Source organism: Balaenoptera borealis (assembly GCF_965194805.1).
Source record: "Balaenoptera borealis genome assembly, chromosome: 13".
In the NCBI taxonomy this organism is placed as follows: domain Eukaryota; kingdom Metazoa; phylum Chordata; class Mammalia; order Artiodactyla; family Balaenopteridae; genus Balaenoptera; species Balaenoptera borealis.
Window position 1 is genome coordinate 10,856,895 of NC_138870.1, and position 23,196 is coordinate 10,880,090.

General features: G+C 42.6%; 1 protein-coding gene and 1 long non-coding RNA gene across 4 annotated transcripts in view; one reads left to right on the forward strand and one right to left on the reverse strand.

The window, feature by feature from the left end:
- GPR19 (G protein-coupled receptor 19) overlaps window positions 1–15,588 on the reverse strand; it is a 33,245-nt gene extending 17,657 nt beyond the window's left edge. The window contains exons 1-3 of one of the 3 annotated variants that reach the window (XM_082348857.1): window positions 15,450–15,534; window positions 14,894–14,946; window positions 2,614–2,770 (exon numbers count right to left, since the gene is read on the reverse strand). Coding sequence is in view for 1 of the 3 variants with exons in the window: in XM_082348856.1 (XP_082204982.1) it covers window positions 14,894–14,943 (50 nt within the window). In the remaining 2 variants the exon portion in view is untranslated. The other 2 variants (XM_082348856.1, XM_082348858.1) reach the window with 2 other exon arrangements.
- On the forward strand, window positions 6,563–20,109 carry LOC309608624. Its single transcript, XR_014233014.1, has 3 exons — window positions 6,563–13,425; window positions 15,421–16,043; window positions 16,414–20,109. It is a non-coding gene; the product is annotated as an uncharacterized lncRNA (long non-coding RNA).
- Window positions 20,110–23,196: the final 3,087 nt, after the last annotated feature.

Sequence of the window (23,196 nt, forward strand, 5' to 3'; positions counted from 1 at the left end):
ACTTAAATTCAAATCCTAAGCAACCTTTCAAGATGCCCTGAGACAATCTTCCGTCCTCAGGTCCTAATTGCCACGGTGTGGAAAAGGCAGTCTGGCTCAACCCACTCTGACTTTGAAGATCCCATGGTTCTCCAGGGAGGAGTCTTGTAGTCCTACCGGGTGGGCTCTTGGTGCCATGTTCTAGGGGCTGGGAGGCACAGCTGATCAGGGCAGGATTGCCTGGGGCAGGCACTGACCTTCTCACGACATTCACTCTCAACCCAAGGTGAACTATTTCAACATGGGGAGATGGTGACAGGCAAAACATCAGAGGAAAATGAGACTATTTGGGGTGCCCCCATCTAGGTGTAAATAAAAATATCAGGAGAACTTCATTCTAAATATAAATAAAATGTCAGGGGGATTGGTAATACCCAGGAAATAATTTATGGATCCTTCTGGAACTCTAGTCTGCGATTGCTCCAGGGTCTGTCTGACTAGCATATGTAAATTTCAGACATAATACTGACTGTTGCCAAGTTCTGTCCTACTACACTTTTACCTCCTCACTATCCTCCCCATAAAAGCATGCAAAACAAAACAGGCATGGGCCCCCAGAATGCTGTCAGTCTTGAGTCTTCCCAGTCTTCATTCACAAGGGTACGTTGAGATGATATCATAAACGGGCTGGGTGCTAAGTGCTAGAAATCCAGAGATGGAAGGAGATGGTCCCTTCTGTCCAGAAGCTGACTTCGGATGACTATAGTAGTGTTAAGTGTACTTGTTCCAGGGAAATGCTGATTTCAGCAGGGATCAAATCTAAGAACTAAAGTTCAATAAAGTTTAAGGTGTCAAGGGGACTCCTTCCTCTCAAAGTATTCTTCAATTGAAACCATGAAGGAAACACTTCATATAGTGAGGAATTTCACAAATTTTGGATTCCTACCCCCTTTTCTTCCTCTTTGTATCTCTGATCTAGTAACTTCTCTAAGTTTTCCTACAGCATATAAGAACGAGAGCAGTCATCTTTTCTTGTCAAGGACCAAAAGGGAAACTACACAGACCAAAAGGAGATAACCCTTATATTTCAGATATTTCCAGAAGTTGAAAAAAATTCCTCTTTTCCCCTTAAAAACCTAAATTAATTTGCAAAAAGAGAGAAATCTATTCCCTATTTTAAAGTATGATAATATTATTTTAAAGCAATAGATCTAGTCAGTTTGATGACATAGTTTGTGTTTATAATTTCAGAAGTTTTTAATCTATTTATTTTATTTTGAAAACCAGGTAAGTACTGTTAATATGCTTAGGCTGGTCTTATTACTAGGTCCTGAGGATGGAAGAATGTTTCTAGGTTTGATTAAAAAAAAAAATGAACCATGATGTAATTTTAGATTTCTTTTTTTCCTTTAGACATCATTTGGTCACCACTGCAATACAGTGTTTTACTAACAGATATCTATACAGCACAAGGGGAAGAGCAGAACAGGTAATTACTTACTGGGTTATTCGGGGGTACAGAATGTGACTACAGGGATAATTCAAGATTACTATAAATTTCACTGGGGGGTCTGTTTTAGCCAGGAAAGCTGATTCAATGTTCTAGTAGCATCAGCTGAACAAAATTTGTAGCCAAATCAACTGTTGACATCATTTGAAATAATAGGAGCAGGGAAGCAGCATAGTTCAGTGGTTAAGATCATGGACTCTAGGGTCAAGTTTCTTGGGTCCAAACCCTGTTTCTCCTATTTGCTAGCTGTGTGACCTTGGGAAAATTCCCTAACTTCTCTGTGCCTTAGTTTCTTCGTCTCCAAAATGTGGGTACTAATAGTAACTCCCCCAGAGGGTTATTATAAGGATTAAATAACTGATTGTGATTAGAATGATGCTTTACACATAACAAGAACTTTACAAGTATTCGTTAAATAAAGACAAAATAAAATGTAAAATTTGCTAGCTCGTCTCTTTGTGCTGGATAGAAATAGTCAAAGATATCAAGATTTGAGTGCATGGCAGATTCTTTTAGCCTGTAACTTTGGAAGATTCCTTTGAGAACTTCCTTGAAGCCTTCTTGGTAGCTATTCTGAAAGATATGGAATTTGGTGACAGTCTACTGTCCCTAAGAGAGCTGGAAACAATCACAAGCACTCCTGGTATCAGGAACATCAGAAGGAAGACGATCACACAGCACAAAGAAACAGCACGCCAGCCCACTCAGGCTCCCTAAGCCACTGCCAAAAACCTCGGGGAACATGGGCACAGAATAAGCAGCTGAAAAAGGATGAAACAGGATTTTATTGCAGTGACAATGACATCTGGCTGGTGTCAGTAATATTATCTTTTTCCCTCTTTCCAGGATTCAATGAAAAAAATCCTTTTCAGCAATGAGTGCTTTGTTTTATTAATTATCACTATATACAATTTCCATCTCGTTTTTCTTCAACAGGCAGTGACTGTGGTGAATTATTCATTTTACAGAACTACCTAGGCATCTTTTCTGGACCTGTGACAAATCTAAAGCCCCTAACCAGCGTCTAAGCCCAGACAAAATCTCCAAATTGTCTGGAAAACAGAAGGTATTATGTCCTCTGAGCCAAATTTCAGCCACGAAACCGTGGGATCTCTAGCACGTACCTTCATCCGGACTTTATTTCAGAGACGGTCTCCTTGGGTCTTCTTGGTCAGGAACAACCCTTGCAGAGGAGTTTGGAGAATGCCATAAACCACCAGGGAAGCTTGGGAACACATCCATATCTGTCCTCTGCCTTCCCCTTGGCTCAGAGCCTGCTTCCTGGTAGGAAGACAAGATGACGCTGTGCAGGGTTGAGTGTTAAGCCATCTTCCCGCCCCCAGCCCCACTCTCTTGGTGCCCCTCCCTTCTCCTTTCCAGGGCTCTGGAATGTGTCACATGGGAAATGGATCATGTGGCTCCAGGGGAGAATGTGGCCGGCTTCTCTCTCCCTTCCCCCACTGTTCCTTTCAGGAGCATAGCAGCAGAAATCTCCGACCTGATTGGCTCGGACCAAAAATCTCCACATGAAAAGGGGAAGATTCAACCATCCAAACCTCCAGCCTTCTCCACTTTCTTTTTTTTTATTTTTCATCTGAACATTTTTCCTGGGCATTCAGAATTGCTTGGAAGGGAAGGAAAGAATGCTTTCTCCCCAGGCCGTCTCTTTCTTTCTTATCATCAGTACCCTAACATGGCAAGGTGTTCCCTAACCTCCCTCCGGAGCCCCCTTGGCACATCTGAGACAATCAAGTGTTCAGCACCACGGACAGCATTACACCCCCTTCAGAGCTCCTTAAAGCCATTTGTCTATTTCACTCTCAGGTAAATAAAAATATTTTAAAAATATTTCCCCTGAGGTCTTGTGTCTAAATATACATCAGGCTATATATATGTAAGGCTCCAACCTCCCCTACTATCAACTTACTGTAACCTTATAAACAGAAATATAATTTTTACATATCATTAAACCTAAAAAGACTATCCCATGTCTACCTCCCCGGCCCCATCCCGCCACCCATCCCCACCCTTTAAACATGCTCCATGTTTTGGGGGGGGGAGGGGAAATTCTCATCACACAGTTTACCATATGCCCATATATCTACGCTCACAGGCACAACGACAGACAAACGTAAGACTTCTTGAGTGTGCACGTCCAGATGTCTTTAGCCCCATCCCTAGGCCTCAGGCAGGGCTGAGTTCTCCAACTCAGAGAGGAAGCCCAGTAGGAGCAGTTTTATGCAGGGTCTTTCCTGCTTCACTGACGTCCCGGTTGCCATGGTAACTGTTGAAGGGGATGATTTCGTTCAGAACCAGTCACCATGGGACCCTGCTGACTAAAGAAAGGAAGAGGGAACAGGACTGAATTGCAGAGGAGGACTTTCAATTAGCATTTGCAGAGCCAAATTTACCTAATGGGCCCTTTCTTTACTGAATTGTTGCTGACCCTAAATCTTGAAAGGATTCTAGGAATTAGTATGGACACTGCAATGGTAACTCCCTCCATCCTCCACTGCTTCTTTCCTTAAAAATCTATTTAGGTGCAACTAAATGAAAATGCCAGCTTCACAGAACGACTGTGCAATGCCATCACAGAGCATAGGGAAGAACACAGGAAACGTATTTCTTCTCAGGCTGAGGCTTCTGACTTTTATGAGGCCATTTATCTAAGTCTAACAGTCTTAATTTTAGGGAGATACTTTAGAACCACACCTGAACCAGGAACAATTTGTGAATGCTTTACAATTTTATAGCAGAAAAGATAAATATGGTTTAACGTGCCTTGCTGGATTATTTTGAATAAAAATAAATTTGAATAATAAGGTCAATCCCTTGGATAGCATTTGGACTATCCCAAGTCAGGAACTTAAGCTAGCTATACACTTGTCTCATTAGGCATGCATATAGCTGATTGTTTCTAACTCAGAATCCTAAGCATGGCAATTTTGAATATTTATTTTGAGGGATAGAAATGCTGACTTTCAATGTGCAATAATGCAAACTCTATAAGAAAAGAGGTAGCATACAGGAGCTGGAGTGTAATTTCAGGAAACTGAAGCTCCTTCCTGGTCCAACATCCACAGCTTAAGACATGTTTACATCTTTTATTTTAGGATAAGAATCAAGTAAATTCTAGTTTCTCTATGTAAGACTCACAGAGAAATTCAACTCTGTTAATTCTAATACTTGCCACTTTCAGAAAATTCATTTATCAGGAAAGCTGGATATGTGTTTGAAGAAATTTTTAGAGAGCCAGCCAGATGGTTACTTAGATATCACCTTTCTTCTTTTAGTGAATAATAACAGCAACAACAACAACAAAACCGGCTAATATTGATCATGCACTAGGTATTTAGTACATGATGTCATTTAATCCTCCTATCAAACCATGAAACAGGTACTATTATTAACATTCCTGTTTTACAGACGAGGAAACTTACAGAAGATAAGTAATGTGCCCCAAACCACACCACTAGTTAGTGTGGGAGCTAGGATAGGGGAGTATTTAATATGACTCCAGAGCAGGCATATTATATGATACGAATTTGTATCATGGATAATGGACTCGATCAAAATAACTTTTCAATTTAATGTGACTGATGTGATTCATTACTATGGGCCTTTGACAGGAGAAATCAAAAAGATTTCTTTAAATCATCTGAGATGCAAAAAAAAAGACCAAATTATTCATTCTTTTTAGGATGATTGCATGTGTACATCACAGCTTAGTGATAAGATAATAAAAACGATTTTATAAGGAATCATAATCTGAAATATTATTAAGGATGGCTACAAAACCTGTTATGTAATATACTAATTCTGTTAAAAATATTAAATTTATAATCACCAAACTTATTCCTGGCCATTTGGAAGAAAATAGACAGCTGTCTTCTATCCAAACCCATAAAAATCCCATAATACTGTGTAGCTAGGGTAATATTTTGAAAATAATTTATGTGATTCTTTTCCCCTCTGCCTGCCTGGGGAATCGATTTGCCTTGGGGATAGGGAGTGTGGCACTGTTCAGAAATTATAAAAGTAATGGAAAGAAGGAAGGAAATAATATTCAGCTTCTGAAATTAAAAACAGGAGTGTACAGCAAGACAATAGGCTTGAAATCCAAGCTACTGTTTTGAAAGCCATTCTCAAAATTCCTTTATTTGTCATCAACCAAATATGGAAGACTTTGCTCAGACTGTTTGGTACCATAGAGCAGGCCTTCACACTGGGGCAGGCAAAAACTTTCCAAGGGGTCCCAGAGCCTGGGGGCAGTTCTATCGGAATTAATTTCTAGATTCTCAACTTCCACAAGCTGACTTTCCTGAGAACTGGTGCAGTCAAGATGTCATGCTGGTTCTTGGTTCCCACCTAGTAGTTTTTCTTCCCTTTTACCATAGATTGGTGAAGCTCTCACCCACCTCTACCTCAAATCCTACAATGGTGAACTGCCTGGATTTTAAAAAGCTCTCCTGGGAAACAAGCAAAGAAACAACTGGAAATATTGAGGATGCTATTGAGATAGTAGTGAACTCAATAATTGAGTTAACGCATCCTTTTAAGAAACAAGAGCTTTCCAATTGCTTTAAACAAAACTGAAAGCAAACCACTATCCAATTGTCCACTGAGAAAATCATTAAAACAGTTCTCTTAAAAGAAAGCTCTTTTTACAAAAGAATGACAGCTAATAAATGCAGAATATAATAGAACACCATTTTTACAGGCCCCAGTGAAATAACTGATTCAGGCAAGGACCACAGCAGGTATTCAAACTATGAGATGAAAAGTTGTTGGGAACAGGTTGTTTGTACGTTATTTACAAACTGCAAAGGGAAATGTGTACTTTTTCAATGGTGAGACTGGCAGGGGCTCACCATCTTAACCAAGTGACCAAATTTAGCATCACTAACCTAACAGTGGGACAACCTGAAATTAGTGCCTAACATAAAGCAAGGTGACCTACTCAACATTACTAATGAAGTATTCTTTCTAAAAGCATTTAACCTGAATCTAATCAAACCTCTAGACAGAATGCCCAGTTGGGGCGGGGGGTGGGAAAAAGGCAGGGGTTGGAGAAACAGATTAAAGACATCATGAGAAAATAATCGACCAAACTGAGAAAACAGAATATTCTACAAGAGAACTAGTCTGGACTTATCAGAAAGTCAATGCTGTGAAATAAGAAGGGTGAGCTATTATTAAAGAGACTAAAGAAAACCAATTGCAAAGCATGTAATTTGATGAGATGCTGACTGGGGAGGGAGGGAGAGTTGGTATAAAAAACTCTAAAATATTTTGCGGAAATTGGGGAAATTTGTCTTGTGAACTGGATATTAGACGGTGTCATGGAATTATTATTTCTATTAGGTGTGAGAAAGGAATTGTGGGTAATAGGTGGATCTCCTTATTCTTAGGAGATGCTGAAGTATTAAGGATAAAGGGTTGAGACGAATGCAAGTTACCCACAAATGGTTCAACAACAACAAAAAATATGTATGTACATAATCAGCAAGGGAAAGTAAATACGGCAAAACATTAACAACTGACGAATCTGGGTGAAGAGTGTGTGGGTGTTTACTGTACTTACTTTCAAATTTGTTGTCTGAATGAAAATAAAAAAGTAATAAATTCTGCTCTGTGGTGGACAAGGACATGCCACATGGAAAGTAAGAGTCTCTCCCTCTAGGTCTCAGGTTCAGAGAGAAATAGAGGAGAACAAAGCAGCCAGTCACTGGGCCTGACCTCTTTCTAGACCAAAGGCGGATATGAGTGTATTCATTTTCTCTTGTAGCTGTTTCAAATTACCACCAACAGTAGCTTAAAACAACACAAATCTATTATCTTACAGTACTATAGGTCAGAAATCTAACATGGGTCTTACTGGGCTAAGATTATGGTGACAGCAGGGCTGTGTTCTTTTCTGAAGGCTACAGAGGGAGAATCTGTTTCCGTGCCACCCACATTCCTTGGCTCGTAGCTCCCTAACTCCATCTTCAAAACCAACACCCTTGTATCTCTCTAACCATTATTCCACAGTCACATCTCCCTTTGTCTGACCTCAGACTGGAAAGTCATTCGATTGGGCTCACCCAGATAATCCAGGATAATCTCCCCTCTCAAGGCCCTTAACTTAGTCACATCTACAAAGTCCCATTTGCCCTGTGAGGTAACACAGTCACAGGTTCCGGGTGTCCGGGTGAATATCTTCAGGGGTCCTTACTCTGCGTACCACAGTGAGTGACCTCCGTGCTGAGAGGGGCACTCAGGGCAAGAGCTCTCTGCCTTGGCTCCCCTCTGGGGACCACTGCCTAGGCCCCTCCTACCTCATCCTCCGCACTCCGCATGGCCGTTCGGGCCAATGGCAAGTTTCTCACAGCGCACGCAGGCATACAGAGCAGTCAACCATCCCAAGCGTTTCCTGTTCCCTTGAAGCATGGACGCTCAGCTAACAGCCAGGGGGCCTGCCGTGGTCAGGTGAGGGGACTCCACAGCCGGGGCCAAGGGGAAACGGAGTCCCCGAGGGGAGGAGGCCGATTCTCCCTGTGGAGATTTGCCTGAAGCCAAAAATGGGCCATGAATTCACCAGCTGCAGGCTTCAGCATCGCAGGCCAGCAGGTTCCCCAGTGATCAGGCCAGCGAGGGGCATCATGCTGGAGCCCTGCCAGTGCACACTCTAGGCCCAGAATGAAGCCGGGGACACCCCCTCTCAGCAATTCCACAAGGATGTGTATGTCACCCCTCCCCACCCTCCATTCAAACGGACGTTATCTTCAGAGAAGATGATGGGGCCTCCTCGGGAGGCATTATGAAAGAGAAAACGTTTTTACCCAAAGGAGACTTACACTATTTAAAGGAACCACTTAAGAAATGAAATTGAACTAGATTTGAGACTGAACTGGACACTTTGCCGGTTTTTTTTTTTTTCTCTGTAACCTAACAGTTGTGATGGTTTTAAAATAAGTCCACAGATTTTTGATATGCCTCCCTTCAAATGGTGACACCTAATACTACTTCCCTTGAACATGGGCCAGCCTCATAACCTGCTTCCAATGAAGAGAATGTGGCAGAAGTGACTCTCTGTAACGTCTGAGGCGAGATTACTGTAAGGACAGTTTCTGCCTGGCTCTCTCCCTCTTGGATTACTGGATTACTCAGTCACCATGTCGTAAGGACACTAAAGCCGTCTTGTGAAGAGGCCCACGCAGGGAAAACTGAGGGCTTTCACCAACCAGCACCAACCAGCAACAGGGCAGTGAGCCACCTTGGCAACAGATCCTCCAGCCCTAGTCAAGCGACTGCAGTCCAGACAACATCTTGACTTCTACTTTGTGAGGCCCCAGGCCAGAACTGCCCAGCTAAGCTGCTCCCAAATTCCTGACCCACAGAAATTTTGAGATAATGTTCATTATTAGGTTCCTAAGTTTGGGGGGATTTTGTTATGCAGTAATAGGTAACTTATACACAGGTGAAAACCCTAGAAAGCAATGAAGAGAACTACTTTTTCTTGGCATATTCGAGCTGCAGTGAGTTACGTAAGTGTCCATGCTGCATATGTGTGTTCTTGTTGTGGAAAGCATGTGGTTTTATTAGGCCAAGAACAGGAGGAAAGGGAGAACACAACTAGCCACATTCGAGTACTGTCTAAGGGGAAAAAAGAAAGCCACTGAGGTGGAGGTGGATTTATTATAAAGACTCAGAAGAAGTGCAGGGAACTCAAGAACAGGAAGTGGCAGTTAGACCACAGATGGGACTGAAGGAAGGGACAGAAAGCTGTCAGAGCCAAGAGACACTGACTCCATCTCTTTCTCTCTCAGGCTACGGGACCGATTGTCTCCTATTTTCTCTCTCTTAATTAGCTGCATTCACCTGCTTCTCTTTTGCGATCAGCTGGTTCTGATTACTGGCCCCCAAATGGTGGCCTCGCTCTGAAAGTTACATGACCTTACAAGTTCAATGCTCCTATTTAAATGACCCAGTCCCAATTAAAAATAGAACTACCATATGATCTAGCAATCCAACCTCTGGGTATATACCTAAAGGAAATAAAATCACTGTTTTGAAGAGATATCTGCATTCCCATGTTCATCGAAGCATCATTCACAATAGCCAAGATATGGAAACAATCTAAGTGTCTGTCGACAGATGAACGAATAAAGAAAATGTGATATACAAATACACTTCACATGCACGCACACACATAATGGAGTATTATTCAGCCTTAAAAAAGAAGGAAATCCTGCCATTTGTGACAGGGTGGATGAACCTGGAGGACATTATATTAAGTGAAATAAGCCAGACACAGAGAGACAGATACTGCATGGTCTCACTTATATGTGGAATCTAAAAAAGTTGAATTCACAGTAACAGTGAGTAGAATGGTGGTTACCAGGGCTGGGGGATTGCGGGAAATGGGGAGATACTGGTCAAAGGGTACAAACTTTCAATGATAAGATAAATAAGTTTTGGAGACCTAATATACATACAGCATGGTGACTATAGTTAATAATAGTTGTATACTCAAAATTTACTAAGAGAGATTTCAAGTGTTCTCACCACACATACAAAAATGGTAACTATGTGAGATGGGGTGTTAGCTTGATTGTGGTCATCGTTTCACAATGTATATGTATATCAAGACATCACATACTTTAAATATACACAATTTTTATTTGTCAGTCATATTTCAGTAAAGCTGGGGAGAAAACATATGACGCAGGCTCTCAATGTTCTGATCTAAATTCTTAGGAGGCAGAGTCTGTTTGACTCAGCTTAAGTAGGATACAGAGCGGATCCAACCAGCTGCAGGCACTGGGATGGAGCAGAGTTCCTGTGTTACCCCTCAACACTCTCTAACAAATTTGGCAAATTTTATAAAGGGGAAGGACAAGCAGAGGGAGGAAGTGATTGACAGAGGAAATGACTGGCATCTTAGTGTGTGTGTATGTGTTTTTAAAATTCCATGACCTCTCCACTGGCGAGCCTGCCAACAGGCACAACACCTTTGGCCTCCATGTCACCTCCGTGTGAATCACCCGCCTGAATACGCATACCCTTCACACTGCCTGAGTTTTCCCACATGGACACCATGCTGTGTCACGCTCCCACAGCTTAGACCTGAGGCAGTTTCCTCTGCCTTGTCCACCTGGGGAACACCTATTCCCATCTCAAACCCTGCTGCCTTTCATCTTCTCTGAGGTTCTAGGTCCCTCTTAGCCCCACCCCCTCCAAAATAAGTTACTCACACCTTCTTTCTTACTATAGTACTTCTTTAATTTTCACACATATTACTTCCTTTATTGCATACATTATATTGCATTGTGTTCATAGATTCCTATAGGGAGCAATGTCATTTAATTCATCTTTAGACCTCTAGGATCTCAAAAACAAAGTAGGTTCTCAACAACAGTGTTCCAGCACATTGAACAAGCATGATTTCAGGGACTAACTTAAAGCAACTTAATTTTTATTTCCCACTGTCCCAGTGAAAACACTCTGTAGGGCCTGGTACTCCCATCCCTGAAGGAAAACCTGAGCCGCCCCATTCCTTTTTATGGTCACTTTTAGGTAAAAAAAAGTTAGTAATTAAAATTTCCAGTCCAGTATCATAGTCGAAATTTGCCCCCTGACTTACAGTTAGGGCTTTCCCCTTCCCGCCAGTTTGCAGCTGCGGTACCCGGGAAAGCTGACGTTCAGGCAAAGAGTGGAGCCACGTCCCTCTCTCCCTGGTTTGTCTGTCTACTGGCACTCCAACAACTCCACTCAAATATCCTCTGCGGAAGCCTTTCCCAGTCTTCCTCGTGACTCCTTTATGCCCCTGATATGGGTGAGAGTTATAGAGCAGTCTAATCAGTTCCCAGCCTCCTACAGTTTGCAGAGTCCTACGGAGCAGTCTAATCAGTTCTCAGCCTCCTACAGTTTGCAGAGTCCTACAGAGCAGTCTGTCTCTGGTATTTCTTGTCACAGGGTCTCAGGAAGCACTCCTGTTCTGACATACTTTTATAACCGTTTAACTAAACTGTCAGCACTTGGGATTTTTCTACTTTGAACTTTCAATACGTCTCCCTCTTCACCCCAAGTCTCCTATCCTTCTACCCCATTCCACTCCTCACTTCTGCATCTACTCACTTCCGTAACCTCTAGTTATTGACCCCTGCAGAGTCTCTGAATCCTGTCTTCTTACCTAGGCAACAATGTTTGGCCATTTCACCAACGCTCTTGCTAGGGATTAAACTAATGTGCTTCTCAAGAAAAGGGACCCAGTGAAAGACAGATTACCCCCTCCCCTTTTGGCAGAAGATACTCCTCGCCATTACTGCTACGTTTGGGTCTTGGCATCAATGACTGAAGTAGTATGGTGGTTTCAACTTCTAAATTACTTATATCTCTAGAAAGCAGAGTCGTCCTACAAGAAAGTACCTTGTCTCTTAGAACCTCAAATTCTTGACCCAGACACGCCGTCCCTCCTACTCTAACTGATTCTCTACTCACTGAAAGTCTACAAAACAGACTTGATCCTCGCCTTTCTCATCTGTTAGTACTGACAGGACCACTTGTGTAGTCAGAGCAGTCATATCAACCCTATGAGGCTCTGGGAAGAGGCTTCCTCATCAATGGCCTTTCCACTGCAGAACACCCACGTACATACATGTCAGCGATGACTCGACGTCCCTCCCCAACCAATGGAGCAACTGTAAAAGGTCCCCGCACCCCACTACTGCAGTCCGCCACGCTCATGGCCCAAGATCCACAGCGCGGTAAAGCAATAAAGACATCACCATCTGTGTCACCGCTGTTAAATTAGCACCACGCTCTAACCAACTGAGCTAACCAGCGGAAATTGTGTCACCTGTGCTAATCAAAGGCCCAGCTTAGGAGGCTCAAAGTCCTCCATCTCTACAGTAAATCCTGTGTATTCCTGGGGCCTGTATTAATGACCTCATCACTGACCTTTCCCAAATCACGATGCTTACCACCTTATCATAGTGCCCTCTCTCCTGAATAGAGCTCACTATGCCTTACTCATCTGCCCATCTCAAGTTCTAGCCCTCATACCTCTAGAAATTTTTCAAATATATAGCTATCCAGACAAGTGGTCTTAAACCACAGGCCTAACTTCTTTTCTCCTCCTGCTTAAAGCAGTGGTTCTCAACTTTAGCAGCAAAATGAAGAGCTTTAAAAAATACTGATGCCCAGTTTCCACTCCCAGAGATTCTGATTGCATTGGCCTAGGGTGAAGCCTGGGCATTAGGACTTTCTAAAGCTCCCCAGCTGAGTCTACTGTGGAGGCAAGGAGAAGAATCTGTCTTAAGGCTCTCTGAATACGGATGCATCCATGCTACACAGAACATCCACATTTTGGTGAGGAGATGGCACGCGTAAATGTGGTGTAAGCTCAAGGCAGAAACTCTTATTTGTTGATCATACACTACATATCAAGTCTTACACTAGTAACTCATGCAGTCTTTTCAACTGTACCTCGTTTCCTCTTTACAGTCATCCTATGAGGTAGGCACTATTGTCCTTATTTGACATGCAGGGAAACCGAGGCCCAGAGAGGGCACACTGAGTGACTGGTATGCTCAAGGGTCAAACCCTTTCTGTGACACCATCCTGAAGAGGTCACGCCTCTTACAGCTGGATGACCCTGTAACCGAGCGCCGCAGGGCGCAGCCCTTAGCCCTCCGCCGTTGCTGCCCGCCCTCACCCCGCACCCCGTTACCAGGCAACGGTTACCGGGAGATCATTAATGCCGGGGGTTGGAGCCTCAGCGAGAGGTCCTGCTCAGCCGTTGGTCGGCACCACAGAGGGCCCCATTCAGCCATTGGTCGGCGCTGCCGTGGGCCCCGCCCCCAAGCGAGCAACTGTCAAGGAGCCACCGTTTGAGGGGCGGTTTTGAGCCCCCGGTCGGCGGAGCGGTGGTCGTCCACTTGGAGAGTGAGGTAAGAGGCCGATCCCGGCCTTCTCCCCGGGGCCCTCCAGCTCTCCCGGCCTCGCGCTGGCAGGCGAGCTGGGGGGCCCAGGGAACAGGCTGGGGGTGCGCCCTGCAGGGCTCCCGAGCCTCGCCAGGCCCTCCCACGGGCCGGGCCCAGGCCCTGAGGCTGCGGCGACCCTCTCCCCCATCCCCGCCTCTGCGACCGAATGGCAGCGGCAGGCTGCATGGGACACAGTCTGGGGGACCTGGCCCCCACTGTTTGCGCGGCCCGAGGAGCCTGAGGGCCAGCTGGGCCCTGGGCGCCTGGCTCCCTCAGCGATGACAGCTGGGCAGGGTCTGGGGACCTGGCCCGGAGGGAGCCACCGTCTGAGATCTGCCTCTTCAGCCTGGGCACTGGCGGGAGGAGCCAGACTGGGTGCTGGACGGACGCTCCGGGGTTAGGGTGACCGCCCCCCGTCCCCCGCAGGGACCCCCTTCTCTCCGCCGGGCCTGGACCTCGGAGGGCGAAAGTTGTGCCTTGGGACCTTCCCCTTTTCTTGTCAGAACAGAGAGTAACATTTGTTTTGGTGGAGATTTACAGGAACATCGTGACCTGACCATGACCTGACCTCAAGGACAAAGGCTCTGACACCAAAAAGTGTGCACCAACTAACCGCGCCCCTCCCTCCCCTTTCCTATAAAAGGGCTTTGCTGATTGCTTTCAGGGAGTTTGGGGTTTTTTAAGGCGTGAGCCACCCATCTCCTTGCATGGCCCTGCAATAAACCTTTCTGTGTTCCAGACTCCAGCATTTTGGTATTGTGTGGCCTCACTGTGCGTCGGGCACACAGGACTTGCGTTTCGGTAACAATCCCACTCCCCCCAAAAACAGTCTCCAACGCAGAAACCCTAGTCTATTGCATCCATGGATTTTTTTTTTTTTTTTCCTGGAACATTCTCCCATGAACTCCACACATACAGCCCAGTTACTAGGCTATACTTTAGGCTGCCAAAATGAGGTGAAGTGCTCCGGGCAGAACTTCTTGATAGGGGACTACTAGGTCTGGGCCTTTATTAAAGTACTTCCACTCTATTGACCGATACCTGGATCCTTCTCCCTCACTGCTAACTTAAACCCTGCGGCTTTCTATATTGAGTTTTTCTTACAGATGAAGCTATACTGCTTACCTACAAGCCATTCCTTTGCTGGTCTACTAAAACCATGTATTGCACCGTTCCTCTGCCTTGTACTCCAGACAGTACACAGAGAGTCAAAATATACTGGCTAAGCTGCATACGACTGCTGCTACCATCAAGATGGGACTCTCATACCTAGTGACCTGGGAGGCTAGCGGCGACAAGCCGGTACTTTTGTAACGCGCCACTGTCTTGGTAGCTCAGTTCCACCACTCACTCCATGCAATCCACACTGCATTCTGCCTGAGGGATGCTTCGAGGGACCAGGGGACCCACTGGGAGGGGACACTGCGGGTGGTACCTTTCAGACGCTGCAGGGCAAACTCCAGTGCTTGCGCAGGTGTCCCACATACCCTGAGAGAGAAAGAGGTCAGATGGGTCAGTTCTCTCAAGACACTTGCAGAATTCCTGACTCCCGTTACCTTAACTGTTCTTCCTCATCCCAACCTCAGCCCTTGCTCAGGACTCTGGCTTTTAGAATCCTCCTCGTCCCACTCACTTAGGGACTCCCCGATTTCCACCTTACCCACGAGGGACTAAATGTGGAGCATTTCTGCCTTTCTGTTTACAAACACGCACAGGGTCACACTATTTGAAGGAAGACGTGCTCTGCTGCCAAGAGTTCTGTTTTCCTAGTTTCCCCTCTCCACTGTGCTGCACAGCTACTGCCTTCATGCACCGCTTCAATTTTCCCACCTTCTCCCTCCCACTGCACTACCTTATTGACATTCACATCCTCTCTTGGTCTCCAGAAAAAAAATACAAACAAAGAAAAAACAACGTTTTCTTTCTTGGCCCCTCAGATTTACTCCTCTATGTCGCTCCCAGGGTTATCTTTCCAAACACAGAAAGCTCACCACTCTGGTTTAAAGCCTGGACGGCTCGCCCACGCCCACGCCTTTACTACTCGATTCGCTGAAACCTCCTCACAGAGTTCACGGCCGAAACAGAGCAACGGAAAGGAGTGACGACCGTATAAGCATGTGGAGTTGTGACTGCAAAATCTCGAAGAATGTAGTGTTGTGTGCTCGAATCCATCGCGTCCGCGTGAATTATCCTCCGACCTTTCTCGAGGGTCAAATTTGGTTGACTATTACCAGCCAAAACGTTTCTAAATGTTTTCGCGCTAAAAACGATCAGTCAAGCGCATGAGCAAACGCCCGGAGGGTGAGGGGGCCGTCCGCTATTCGCGCAGGCAGATCTCGCGATGTTTGGGCCAGTCAGGGGAGTAGTAATGTTTTTGGGGTGCTTTGAGGCCTTTTTACGCCCCCCCTCTCCTCCAGCCCCGATGGATTAATGCTGTCGTCAAGTAAAAAAGATCAAGGCTCCGCGGCGAGAACAAACGAGACTAGAAGTAGGCGACACGCCAGCGGCAGGTCTCCGGGGCCGAGGAAGGGCTTCTCTACGAGGCCCCGAAGGCCGCACAAGTTCTTCAGAAACAAAAGCCAGAAGTATGTAAAAATGGAAAAAAGCCAACCAGTTTATCACCTTAGAATGCGGTGTGGGGATTTTTGTTGTTGTTTTTCCACTTTTCACTGTACGAAAAATCCCATTGGCTGACAGCACACCAAGTTTTCCCCTTCTGCTGCTATTGCGCCTGCGCGGGGCTTTGTTTACTACCTCGGGCGGCCGCTGGGTACCCACTTCAGAGTCCGGAGTCTAAGGTCTTGGTGTGTAGTTTATGATGAAAGTCGCGTTTTCAGCCGGGAACACGGGTGGAAGGTTAATAACAGGACAGGTTAAGTGTAAACCTGAAACCAGTGAAAATACGAGCCGTAATGAAAACCAGTCTTGATCACTCAGAAATCGTTGCCTTTTCAGATCTGTCGTGGAAGAGCTTCATTATCAACGTAATGAAGGTGATAGCACCACTCTGACCATAACTAAGAAGTGGTAAGCACCAACAGTACTAAACCCAAAAGCGTAGGTCGTATTTAGGTACCTGTTAAAAATATGGACTCCTGTAGTGGAAAAGATGCAAATAACCCTAACCCTAAGCCCATCTTGCTCTAATTTCGAGCAATACCTGCATCGTTAAGAATGACTATTGAAAAAAAAAAAAAAAGACTCTCGAAGCAGAGTCAAAAAGGGAGCCATGCAAATTTTGAAACTAAAAACTGAGATGACTCTAGAAGCAATAGCCAGAAAAAGCACAAACCAACAAGCAAATTTTTTTAAATGGTTTTAAGTTCCCTTCAGAATCAGTTTCAGATGGCTTAGAAGGCTATGATACTTACAAAATGAGAAGATCTGGTGAAACTTTGTGTTATAGATATGACTGGATCCGTTTGAAAACAAAGAAAAAGCAGGCAAGCTGATTTTTTAAAAACTATCTTTATGGAAGAATTTCCAGTGATGCGTTTTAATGTGCTCAAAACAGCCTTAAGTAACTGGTAGATTCAGCTAAACCTGGATGTTTACCTTAGAGTTGGATAATAGCATAGATGTTAACAATTTGGAAATTTTGTTGGACTCTGTTAGGTTTTAAATGATGGATTTGAAGACTTTAATTTGTAATAGAAGAAACTTTCTACAAAAGGAAGGTGAAATTTTTAGGTAGCATGAAATTAAGTAGAGGAAAAGTATGGACATGTGTGCAGATGGGGCCAGATTTTGAAGGCTCTGGACACTTCCAGCATGGTTCACAGAGCCTTCACCTTAAAAAATCAGCCTCTGGCTTTTTCTTATTATGTTCGATATGATAGTAAAATTTAGTAAATGTAGCAATTTGGATACTTACCCTTTAAGGCAACAATTTGTACCAAAGTCACAAGGAACTTTAAAATCCTGCTCCGTTATCTAGAGGTACACTCATTTGGTTGAAGTAAGGTGATAGCCAGTTTTCTAAGCCAGGACTGAATTGACATTTTCTTCCTGAAGGAAAAGAAACGTAGATAAGCTGAATTGATTCTTTGTTCGCCTATTAAGGTGATTAAGACTGACTCATAAACACTACTTACTTTGTCAAGGCAGTCAACAACTGTAAAAGAAACTGAATGCTTTTATTGCACATGATGAGATGGTTCTAATGGAAATAGAGAATGGGAATTGGATGAAGAGTTGATATAGAACTATGAATCCTTTGAGACTACTGGTTCATTTACATGTGATGAAAATGTTAGTGTAAGACTGGTAAGTGGTCAAATAAAACTTCGTCTTTGTTCACTGAAAAAAAAAAATCCTTTGATGAGTAAAAGAAACTCACTACTGAATTGGTTATCCATTCAGTCTGTCATACGACTCAGGAAATAGACTTCCAGAATTTCCACAATCAGTAGCTAAAAAAGTTATCCGTACCATTTCTTTAGCAGCATTCTGAGCGTGCTCTCCTGTAATTACCCTGACATTGTCAAGCAGTGAAAAAACTGCCGCCATTTGTGTCCACATATTTATGTAAACCTGGGTTCTTGAATTATTGTGACCCCAAGATAAGAAATTGCTGATCAGTGAATCTTATATGCATTCCCAATTACCCAAAATTGGTTGAATCAACACAATATAAGCTTAGTTATTAACTGAGTGATAGAACTTTTTTCAAGATAGATAATTTTAAACATTTTTTAAAGTATTAAACATGTTATAGCCAAATTGCAGTGTTTATGCATGAATCCTTAATGATAAACAAGGGACTTCAAGAAAACTGTGCTCCTGCTTCTAGCTCTGCTCTCTTGCAAGTGTTGGGAGTAATTCCAGCACTCTTGTCACACCTGAAGAAAGAATGTTCCAGTCAGATGGAAGGGAATCATTAGCAAGGAGATGGGGGCATATGGGAGAAGATAGGGTGAACTTTGGTTGTGAATATTAAGCAATGCCCATTAAGGACATATCTGCTGAAGCACTCTTCCTGCTGCTAGGGAACTCCTCTCCCGCCTCCCTCCTACCCCCGTCTTTGCCTGGCAGGCTTCTTCATGGCATTTACATCTCTGTAAGGAAAGATGCCTTTCTGTTCTGCCATCTTCAATGTACCAGAGTCTTCTGTCATAGTCACGGAATGGCTGCCACAGCACCAAAAATCATGTTCTCATGTGAAATGTTCAAACAGAAAGGAAGGGATAGAGGGAGAAGAAAAAGAAAAATGCTTTCTCTTTGTGGCCTCCCTTCTTATCAGGGTGAAAAATCTTTCCCATATGATTTAACAGACTTCCCTTCACATTTCATTGCTCAGAACCTTGTCGCATGACTACCTCTAGCTGGGAGGAAGGGTAGGAAAATACGTACAGAAGAAACAAGTATTTTCTTTTAAGTGGTGCACTAAAAATAATAGGACTTATAGAAAATACAAGCTTAGGAGCAGACCACTGAAAGCCTATGCAGTTTTGTTACCCTAGGACCATAAAAGTTACTAGGCTAATAAAAAATACTAAGACAATTAAACTTCCACTGGCATTTGTACTCAACATCACAGTTATCTTTTAGAGCTATGCTGTCCAGTATGGTAGCCACTAGCCAAGTGTGGCTCTTGAGAATTTCAATGTACCAATCCAAATTGAGATGTGATGTAAATGTAAAATACACACCGGATTTCAAAGACTTAGTATGAAAAAATAATGTAAATATCTCATTAATAGTTTTTATATTGATTATATGTTGAAATATTTCACCTGTTTCTTTTTACTTTTTAAAAATATAGCTATTAGAAAGCTTAAAATTGCATGTGTTTCTCGTATTTCTATCAGACGATGCTGCTTTAGAACCTTTAAACCTGGGACATGTGCTTTCTCCTTGGACATATAGGTCCTTGAGGGCATTTGATTCCAATTGAAAGCAGTTTTGTCGAAATTAAAAATCTGATCTATTATCTCGTGCTCTTGGATTGGAAGAATTAATATTGTTAGAATGGCCATACTACCTAAAGCCATCTACAGATTTAATGTGATCCCTATCAAGTTACCCATGACATTTTTCACAGAACTAGAACAAATAATCCTAAAACTTATATGGAACCATAAAAGATGCAGAATTGCTAAAGCAATCCTGAGGAAAAAGAACAAAGCTTGAGGCATAACCCTCCCAGATTTCAGGCACTACTACAAAGCTACAGTAATCAAAACAGCATAGTATTGGCACAAAAACAGACATACAGATCAATGAAACAGAATACAGAGGCCAGAAATAAACCCACACACCTATGGTCAATTAATCTTTGACAAGGAGGCAAGAATATACAAAGGAGAAAAGGCAGTCTCTTCAGCAAGTGGTGCTGGGAAAGCTGGACAGCCACATGTAAATCAGTGAAGTTAGAACACACCCTCACACCATACACAAAAATAAACTCAAAATGACTTAAAGACTTAAACATAAGATATGATACCATAAAACTCCTAGAAGACAACATAGGCAAAACATTCTCTGACATAAATCATACTAATGTTTTCTTAGGTCAGTCTTCCAAGGCAATAGAAATAAAAGCAAAAATAAACAAATGGAACCTAATCAAACTTACAAGCTTTTGCACAGCAAAGGAAACCATAACAAAATGAAAAGACAACCTATGGACTGGGAGAAAATATTTGCAAATGATGCTACCGACAAGGGCTTAATTTCCAAAATATACCAACAGTTCATACAACTCAATAACAACAAAAAACCAAACAACTCAATCAAGAAATGGGCAGAAGACCTAAATAGACATTTCACCGAAGAAGACATAAAGATGGCCAATAGGCACATGAAAAGATGCTCATCATGGCTAATTATTAGAGAAATGCAAATCAAAACTACAATGAGGGGCTTCCCTGGTGGCGCAGTGGTTGAGAATCTGCCTGCCAATGCAGGGGACACGGGTTCGAGCCCTCGTCCGGGAAGATCCCACATGCCGCGGAGCAACTAGGCCCGTGAGCCACAACTACTGAGCCTGCGCGTCTGGAGCCTGTGCTCCGCAACAAGAGAGGCCGCGATAGTGAGAGGCCCGCGCACCGCGATGAAGAGTGGCCCCCACTTGCCACAACTAGAGAAAGCCCTCGCACAGAAACGAAGACCCAACACAGCCATAAATAAATAAAAAAAAAAAAAAAAAAAAAAAAAAACTGCAATGAGGTACCACCTCACAGCGGTCAGAATGGCCATCATTAAGAAGTCTACAAATAACACATGTTGGAGAGGGTGTGGAGAAAAGGGAACTATCTTACACTGTTGCTGGAAATATAAATTGGTGCAGCCACTGTGGAAAACAGTATGGAGGTTCCTTAAAAAACTAAAAATAGAGCTGCTATATGATCCAGCAATCCCACTCCTGGGCATATACCCAGACAAAGCTATAATTCGAAAAGATACATGCACCCCTATGTTCATAGCAGCACTACTCACAATAGCCAAGACATGGAAACAACCTAAATAACCTAAATGTCCATCAACAGATGAATGGATAAAGAAGATGTGGTATGTATGTGTGTGTGTGTGTGTGTGTGTGTGTGTATATATATATATATATATATATATATATAAACTATGTATATATTTATATGTATATAAAATGGAATATTACTCAGCCATAAAAAAGAATGAAATAATGACATTTTCAGCAACATGGATGGACCTAGAGATTATCACACTAAGTGAAGTAAATCAGAAAGAGAAAGAGAAGCACCATATGATATCACTTATATGTGGAACCTAAAATATGACAAAAATTAACTTATTTACAAAACAGAAACAGACAGACATAGAAGATAAACTTATGATTACCAAAGGGGAAAGGGGGTGGGGGAGGGATAAAGTAGGAGTTTGGGATTAGCAGATACAAGCTACTGTATATAAAATAGATAAACAAGGTCCTACTGTATAGCACAGGGAACTATATTCAATATCCTGTAATAAACCATAATGGAAAAGAATATGTATATCTATCTACAACTGAATCACTTTGCTGTACACCAGAAACTAACACATCATTGTAAATCAACTATACTTCAATTTTTAAAAAATTCAACCCCCAACCCCACACACAGGACAAAACAGTTTCACGCCTTCATTCACACTTTGTAGCTTTACCACATAACAATGTCATAAAAATCTTAAAGGTTTTTGAAGCCACAAACAAGGCTCTATTTGTACTAAAGGAAGGCATTCCTGAAGAATTTCCTGCTTTTTTTCTTAAAGTGTTTATATTGCTAAGGTTTTGTATTTAATTGTAAGAAGACTTGCCCCTGATCACTTCAAAATGTAAGTGTGCTGGGAAAAATAATGAATGAACCAATGTGATTTCTGAATTATATTGACATTATTTCCCCTTGTATCAATTGCATGTGAGCTAAAAATGACTATATCTGGCATACAGAGCTCGTATTGTGGGAGATAGGACTGCTGGTAGGCAAAAGGGAGAGCGAATTCCAATCCTATATTTTCAAAGGGGTGGTATACATTTATGAGCTATCTCGGACAGTGTCAGTGAACAATAACAGGGGAATAAGATGATTCTTCTCGTTACCAAGTTTACATTTAGTAAATTTTCCCATTTAATTAATGCAGTTCTCTGCCTCTCCCAACTTAAATCCATCGAATTCTCAAGACCCTTTCAAAAGCAACCTCTGAAGCCTTCCCTGATCTCATCTCTAGAAACTTCATAGCACTTTGCTTGTACCATCTTTTTAAAGCACATATATTTGGCTATGCATTAATGTTATTGTCTCTTTGTTTAACTTTTATATATAGAATAAAGCTCCTGCCATGGAAGATGGTAATTGTATCTTACTTTTCAAATTTTCTCTAGCGATTGGCCTTATGGTTCATACAAATGAGACACACTTAAGTATTTGTCGAATTTAATTGTACTGTATTTATCCTAAAATGACTTATTTAATCTACTATTTAATAGAATATTTCTAAAATTTAAAGTATGAGTTGGTACTTGACTTACATCTCTAGTGCTTAAAAAAACTACAAGAGAACCCTCTGCATATTAGAAATCAAACTAAACATATTAGAGTATGTACTGGTGGATTTTTTAAAAATATTTTAAGTGATTAAAACTGAATCCACAGTTAACATAGACCTATGATAAATCTGGATCCACATATTGATGACATGTTTTAAAAGATTGGTTTTTTAGATCTCCCTCCTTCTCCCATTTCTCAGGGCCTTTCCCCTTTCCTCCTCTACTTTAAACTCCCTATGTTTTCTTTAATTATCTGTCTTGATAATCGCTCAAATCAAGAAATCAGTAAGTAATGTCTAACTTTTAAGTCTAAAACGTCATAACCACATTTAAAGTCCTGAGAAGCCAGCAGGAAGCAATGGTCATGATGAATGTGGTAATTATTAACCCTGTCCATCTAGTTACACCATTGTACATCCCAGTCATCAGGGCACTCAAGAATGATATGATTCTGTTCTCATCTTTTCACTTGGGTATACAGTATGCTGACATAAATCTCATGTTGACTGATAAACTGGACTTCGCTAGAAGAGCTCTTTTAGAATGACTTACAAGAAAAAAGGATCTACCATTTACGCCATCAGTATACAGTTTCCCTAAATTTTCTCAATTTGTTTCCATTCTTGTATGATGCCTTTCCCACTGAGGTGGGAACCCCTCAAATACAGAGACCTTGTCTTATTTGTCTCTTGCTTATTTGTCTCTATAACTCCAGCTCCCACCTAATGCCT